The sequence below is a fragment of the Theropithecus gelada genome, chromosome 1, assembly GCF_003255815.1.
Source record: "Theropithecus gelada isolate Dixy chromosome 1, Tgel_1.0, whole genome shotgun sequence".
Classification (NCBI taxonomy): Eukaryota; Metazoa; Chordata; class Mammalia; order Primates; family Cercopithecidae; genus Theropithecus; species Theropithecus gelada.
In genome coordinates, this window is record NC_037668.1 from 18346273 (window position 1) to 18353327 (window position 7055).

Consider the following 7055-nt stretch of genomic DNA (forward strand, 5'->3'; position numbering starts at 1 on the left):
CCTAGCACATCAGACCTTTATGATATGTTGGGAGTGTCACTCAACATTTTTTCTGCCTCAGTTTCCTTATCTAAGGTTTGTCCAGGTTTTTGTATAATCACCAATAATTTTAGCTACCTCCCATGCCCCAACTCCTATAAAACATGAACCATGCAGTCATTGTCACTGTTCAATAACTCAAGATACAATTTGGTAAACATGTAAACCTGAAATCGAACGTAAAAAAAATGAGGGGAGATAAATCAATCACAAAGGCTAAGAATGTTGCTCCACTGAAGAAGTATGCCCTGTCCTTGGGCGCTCTCTCTCTGTTCTCTCTCTCTCTCTCTCTCTCTCTCACACACACACACACACACAGAGTGAAAAGGAAAAAAGGAAACTCGCAGTCAAAAGGAAGAAGTTTCATCTGATTTCAAGCGGAAGGAGAGGAAAGAACGAGACAAACTAGCAAGAATTATCATGCTAGATGTATTTAGCTCATTCGTCTTAAAGTGTTAGAAGCATCATTGCATTTAATCTTTATAGCAACTTTGTGAAGTAGAATTTAAAGTTATCCTTTTAAAGATAAGGACAATAGCTTGCAGAAAGGTTAGGCAACTTGCTCAAGGTCATCCAACTAATAAGGGCATGCCAAAGCTTTGAAACAGCTGGGCCAGACATTAAGCCTGGGTCCTTTTATTTCTATATCCCTCAAGCTAGAGAAGCCAAGTTTAATTTTTTGTCCATCCGTTCAAGGACTGGAAATAAAAACAGTGAGGGTGAGGGGCATGCTCTGTTCTTAAAGAGATGGTAGAAAGGAAAGGGAATTGGTCATCCCAGGTTTTGGTCTGATTCTGCCACTAAAGAGGCTGTGAAGGTTGGAGTGAGTTCCTTTCCCCACCACACCAGATCATTCCTTGTCTATAGGATGAGGGGTTGAGGAGAGTTTCTCGGGTGCTATTTCATGTCCTCCCTCCACCTCTGCACCCACATTTGCAAACTTAGCTTTTCCTCCTGCTGGGCCAAAGTGTTCAGGAGGCTCCTAACACCTGGGATCTGGTGTTTCTCCTTTTCCTGCCCTTTCTCAGATGAAGACCTTGTGTGTTATAGAGACGTTTTTTAAATTACCATGGCCTGAGTGGAGCAGCTGACACTCTTGCAGTCTCCCTAGCTTCTCAAGGTGATCAGAGAAAGGGTGGGGGGTAAAAGTCTTAATACTGCATATTTCTAAATGTTACCATGCTTTAGATATGCAGTCCCCACAGGAAAAGGCCTGGAGTTCAAATTCTGCATGACCTTCTTTGAAGGGTCTGGACTTTAGGGTAGTGGGGAGGAGAGAGTAATCTATGCTGGGAAAAGCCTGATCACTGATTAGACTTAGGGCCATCCATCTTCCCTGCTCTGGGAATGACTGATGAACCTGAGGCACTGCTCAGAGTCAATGGAAGTTCCAGGGACAAATGAGAGCCAGTTTTCGATGTCAGAAGAGCAGCAGCTCCTGTGTCCTAGGTGGGGGCTCCTGTGCAAGGCTGAGAAATCTGGGGAGCTGTATTTACTGTTGGCAGCCACCCCGTTTCCCCCTGTTTTTATGTGGGAGTTTGTGGGGCCGATTCAACAGCTCACTCAACCCTAGTGGCAGAGAAACGAAGTTTCTTCTAAGGGAAGATTAACACAAGTCACTGTGGAAGCTTCAGATACACAGGGAGAAGAATGTCAGAGACCAAGAGAAAATTCCAGAGTCTGCAGCCCACGCAGGCTTGGGTGGGGTGAAGGAAGCACATGTTGAGGCAGGCAGGACTGTCTAGTCAGGACTGATAACCAGGGAGAGGGAAATTCCTTTGCATCCAAGGCTAAGGTCCAGGGAGGGCATGAGAGCACACCAGCATCGGAGCTGGCTTCAGATCATCCAGGGCCTGAGACAAGCTGGGTGATACCAGAGGACAGAGTAGGCAGCAGGTTCCTACAGGGCTGAGAATCCTACCAGACATAGCAAACAGGTTCCAGCAGCCCCTGCTGTCAGGGCTCGTGGGTGGGGATTTGGTGAACAAGGGCACCTGGGCACAGACCTAGGAGAGAACAAAGTGAGGCAAGAGGCTTGGAGCTCGGGTGTACCAATGGGGCTGGCACCAGCCCGGAGCAAGGTGGGGCATTAAACTGTCTGACAATGAAGCAGGTGGGTGGGAAGAGCAGTGGGTAGACTCTGTACCAGAGCTTCTAGGTAATTCTCAAAGTAGACTCTGAACCTGTCTTCACAAATAACACCATTCAGTCATTCATTCATTTATTCAGTCAGCCAGTCAGCCAGCCAGGCAGTCAGTCTATAATTGCCAGTCTATAATTGCTGAGCAGCTTCCGCACGCCAGGCACTGTGTGAGGATGGAGATGGATAGGGACCTATGGCCGCATGGACACAGTGGGAGGCTGACCTTGGCCTCAAGCTCACCAGCTGTGGAGCCAGCAGGTGCTCCACAAACATTTAGGTGTGTGTTTGGGTAAAGGAGGGGTTAGATGAGGAGGAGGAACTATCTGCACACCTAAGTTTTAAGGATGATTTGGATTTTCCAAAGGCCACACCTGGTAACAGTTTGTGTTTCAAGTGCAGCTCTGAACCAGGGACATCAGTTTTATGGGAATTGCCTATGGAAGGACTGAGGGAATCCCTGTTCTTGTGTCCCCAGGAAAGAGAAGTTCCTTGGCAGGGAGACTCTTCAGAATCTGACCATCATGGAGTGAAGGCAAGTGTGTGCAGGCACTCAGGGGCTGATCACCTACTGCCTGCCCCAGTGCCTTCACCTCAGCTGTGTCGTGATGTCACTCTGAGAGCTCCCCTAGTGTGAAATCAACTCAGGTTCAAAGCAGACATTTTAGTTTTGGCTTTAGTTTTTGACTTTTAATTTTGGCTTTTCCCTTCCTCTCTCCGACCCTGGTGCCCTGAGTGATGATAAAGTGAACCTTATTTCCACCTATTCTAATTCATGCCCTTCCTACTTTAGCAGAGCTAGAAACACCCACTGTTTAGAGCCACTCAAATATTAAGCATCTTTATTTCTACTTAAAGGGATTTATCTTAGCAGTGATTAAGGCTCGCCCACAAGGCAAGCCTTTTTCTGTGTCCTCACACTGCCACTCCTGGAACTTTCCAGAACTACGAGTGGTCCAGCTCTCAGCCAGGAAGGGCTCCCCTTTCCACCTCTAATCAATTTTTCCACCTGGGCTTAATTTCCTCCTTAGACATTAGGGAGTCATAAGGAATCAAAACAAAGGAGAACACAGGATTTATGTGTATAATTCTCTTCTTCCTGGGGTTTGTTTTTTTGACCTTGATGAGTTATTTCACCTCTTGTGACCTGAGGTTCCCCAATCATCCCTTGAGGAGTATGGACTAAAGGCTCTCTGAGATCCATAATCTCAGTGGCTCTGAACTGTGCTCTGTCTCTTACCCTGGGGAGTTCACGGTCTGTAGGGGGAAAGTGGGCTTCCTCATCAAAGAATGACAGGTATGATGGGTATATGTTAGGCTCCCCACTGAGATTTGTTGAATAAATGAGGAAACAAACACTGTGGTGGGGACACCGTTGGTTTGAACAGGAACAGCTCTGACCCTCAGAAAGCCCCCTGGAGATACAGACCCAGAGGGAGGAGGAAAACCTTGTAGCCAGCAGGATCTCTAGGTATTGGGGCTGGAGCTGGAAGTGGGCAAAAGTTGAGACGGATTCATCATTAAGGACCCCATGGATAGGCTGCGGGGAGGCAGGTAGAAAAGGCTTTTCGGTTTTCAGGTTGGGGGCAGTCTAGCCTGATTAGAAAGGAGGAAAAGGCCAGGGCCAGATGTCTGGGTGGAGTGGAGGGAAAAGGTCATCCCAGAAGGATTAGCCCCTGAAATTTCCTGAAGTAGGAGAAGGATAAAGGTGTGGTTGGTGAAGGAAAGCAGGTTTTCCCACATTAGCAACCAGTCAGGGAGAGGGAGGGGTGGGTAGGAGAGCCATCAGTAAATTATTGTGAATGTGTGTAATTTAATGGAATTGGGAAAAGATGGGGGAAATGGATGGAAGGGTCTTGGACTCTGAGACAAGGGGTCTATAATCAGACCATTTCATTATTTCTAGCTTCCACCTTCACCAAGGCAGACAAGGAGTGCCTGCCTCAGTTCCTCTGCTCCCCCTCCCTTTCCCACCCATTCATGTGTGCAAGACTGCTCTGTCCCACAGAACCGTCTCAATGACAAGGACAGCAGGTGACAAGGCCTCAACAGGACTCAGGTCTCCCCTCAAGGTTAACTAATAAAACTCTCCATGAAGCCTGCTGCTCAGCCCTCCCTCAAGGCAAGCCCTGCACCTGGGTCTGAGGATGAGGGTGGCAGTGAAAATTAGGCCAGTGACATCAATGTCAGCCAGTGGCAAAAAATATCAGATGGCGTTCATCACAAAAGCTGAGCCAAACGGTGATGAGGGTGGTAGTGTGAGTCATGTGTGACAGGTGAGGAATGAAAACAGAGCACCTGAGAGCTTCTATTTCCTTGAGGCAGGGCTCGTTCATCTTATAAAAGTCAGCTGGCCATTGCCTTCACACCAAACCCAAGGGACCACACAGCCCATTCTGCTCCATATACCAGGTAAGTCTCTGATTGCAACAAAAGGAATTCTTGTTTATTTTTTCATTATTAGAAATTAGCCAAAGGCAAATATATATAAGAAGGTTAATCCAGGGTTTCAGTGGGAGTTAGAGAATAGTGGAATATCTTTATTTTAAGTTAAATTACAATCTAGATTTGAAAGGACCTTAGAGATGGTTAGGGCTCCCACTTCAGTAGATAGTCATTGAACTGGGAGTCCTGGAGGAGACTGTTCAAGTGCCCATGGGAAGTTCATAGCAGAACTAGGGCTCAGGCCCAGAGCACTCTCAGTAACACTGCAATTTCCCCCTAAGATATTTACAGAAATTTAAATTTATTAGATGGATCTCTAATGAGCATTTATTCCATTTAAGACAGTATGCTAGGCACTTTGGACAAATCAATGCCTAACGTACTTACTTAACAAACATAAAACCTAGCAGGAAGGTAATACATACATATAAATAAATGAAATGAAAAGTAGATAGTAATTGGCATGAGGGAGAGGGGCAGGGAAGGGCTGTGCAGTTTTGGGAAACCTTGCTCAAGGAGACCCTCCTGGAGGTGTCAAGTGATGTGAGCTATGATGGAGGAGTATTTGGACAAGCAGAGATGGGAAGAAAAGCATTTGGAAGGGACCGTGTAAGCACAGACCAGAAGCAAAACCGTAGGGGCTTAGATGAATATAAAGCCATCCTATAAGTCACAGGCTTTCTACATGGTACTGGGAGAGGATAGACTGCAGTGGCCTGATGCCACTTTCCAAAAGACCTAATGTGCGGGCCTCATGTCCCTCAGAAGCCAGCTTTCTTAGGGCATTTTTCTAGAACAGATATAAGATGACTTGGGTAGGAAGGGAGCCAAGAAAAGAACTCCAATAAAATGGAGCAGAAGAAATTGCCTTTTAGTTCCTCCTCTTAAAAGGACCTGAAAATTATCCAAGTTTATTTCATTTTTAAATGTATTGAGGGGGGAGGCTAGAGGAGATGAAAGGCTTTCTCTTCTAAAGGGTCCCAAAATGAAATCTATTTGGCATTGAATTTGTATCCATCTTTCTTTAATTGAATCACTGTGTCAGCTTTCTGTCTCCAGAAAAAAGCACATTTGAAGCATGAATTCCCAGCAGCAGAAGCAGCCCTGCACCCTACCCCCTCAGCCTCAGCAGCAGCAGCAGGTGAAACAGCCTTGCCAGCCTCCACCCCAGGAACCATGCATCCCCAAAACCAAGGAGCCCTGCCTCCCCAAGGTGCCTGAGCCCTGCCACCCCAAGTTTCCAGAGCCCTGCCACCCCAAGGTGCCTGAGCCCTGCCACCCCAAGGTGCCTGAGCCCTGCCCTTCAACGGTCACACCAGCACCAGCCCAGCAGAAGACCAAGCAGAAGTAATGTGGTCCATAGCCATGCCCTTGAGGAGCCAGCCACCAGATGCTGAATCCCCTATCTCATTCTGCGTATGAGTCCCATTTGCCTATTGACCCTGCGGTTAGCATGCTGTCACCCTGAATCATAATCCCTCCTTTGCACCTCTAAAAAGATATTCCTTTCCCTCACTCTGGAGGGCTCCTGTGCCTCTGAGTAAGGCTGAAAGTCTCACTGACTGAACTAGTCTTCTTGTTGCTCAGGGTGCATCTGAGGAGGGATTTGGGGAGGGATCAAGTGAACTATCCCTGGTCTTCCCTCAATAAATAACTTTTAACTCCACATCTGGCTGTGTGTGTGTCACTGGCTCATTAAATCTCTGTTGCCTTCTCAGCGTGAAGCAGGAACTAACACTATGAGGGCTGGTCGTGAGGTCTGTAGTCAGAAGGTGCCCGATCCTGACACTGAGAATGTATGTGAATGTGTATGGCTGCTGTACACACAGGACACTGCTGGGCTGGCAATGGCAGTGTGCTCAGGGCCATGCACCCAACCTGTTACTTTGGGTAGGCACAGCTAGAATAAGGCTTTTTCCTTTCACCTTAATGTTTATATCTTAATGACTTGCAGTGAGTTGCACGTGAGTGTAGATGGTGCCTGCTTCAAGCCATCATCATCTGTGTTTAGTTGATTCCTTTTTAAAATTTTTTCCAAAGAAATAGTGCTTGTGCATAGTCTAGCCTAATGATCTGTTCTGCACTCATCTTCCTTTTCTGATGCCCCTAACACCTGGAGCCAAGCACTTGAACACTCACACCACACCCACAAACACATATCCAGCCCCACACTCTCACACAAGGATATACTCCCATACACAGACATTCAAACACACAGAGACACACACACACAGATCTCCAAAATCCCGACATTCACATACACACACCCCTTCACACACTTGGATCTCCCAAACCACCCAACACTGACATACACGCACACACACACTTCTCTCTGCCTCTCTCTCTCCCTCTGTCTCTAACTTAATCACCTTAGTCCTATTTTTTTTTTCGAGTGCCTACTGTGAAGATACCTGATGCTGCAGCAGGAAGA

At 46.9% G+C, this 7055-nt stretch overlaps 1 protein-coding gene across 2 annotated transcripts; it reads left to right on the plus strand.

Annotated features, from left to right (window-relative positions):
* The first annotated feature begins 4553 nt into the window (after window positions 1-4553).
* LOC112635980 (cornifin-like) lies at window positions 4554-6290 on the plus strand. 2 transcript variants are annotated; one of them, XM_025404194.1, is made up of 2 exons: window positions 4554-4591; window positions 5670-6290. In XM_025404194.1, the coding sequence occupies exon 2, from the start codon at window positions 5703-5705 to the stop codon at window positions 5973-5975; it is 273 nt and encodes a 90-aa protein (XP_025259979.1). In that variant the 5' UTR covers window positions 4554-4591; window positions 5670-5702; the 3' UTR covers window positions 5976-6290. The 2 variants fall into 2 exon arrangements, with proteins under 2 accessions (XP_025259979.1, XP_025259989.1); XM_025404204.1 differs by having other exon boundaries at window positions 5684-6290.
* Window positions 6291-7055: the final 765 nt, after the last annotated feature.

Excerpts from the sequence above, each read along its gene's own strand:
- LOC112635980 (XM_025404194.1), top strand. The coding sequence starts at position 5,703 with ATGAATTCCCAGCAGCAGAAGCAGCCCTGCACCCTACCCCCTCAGCCT.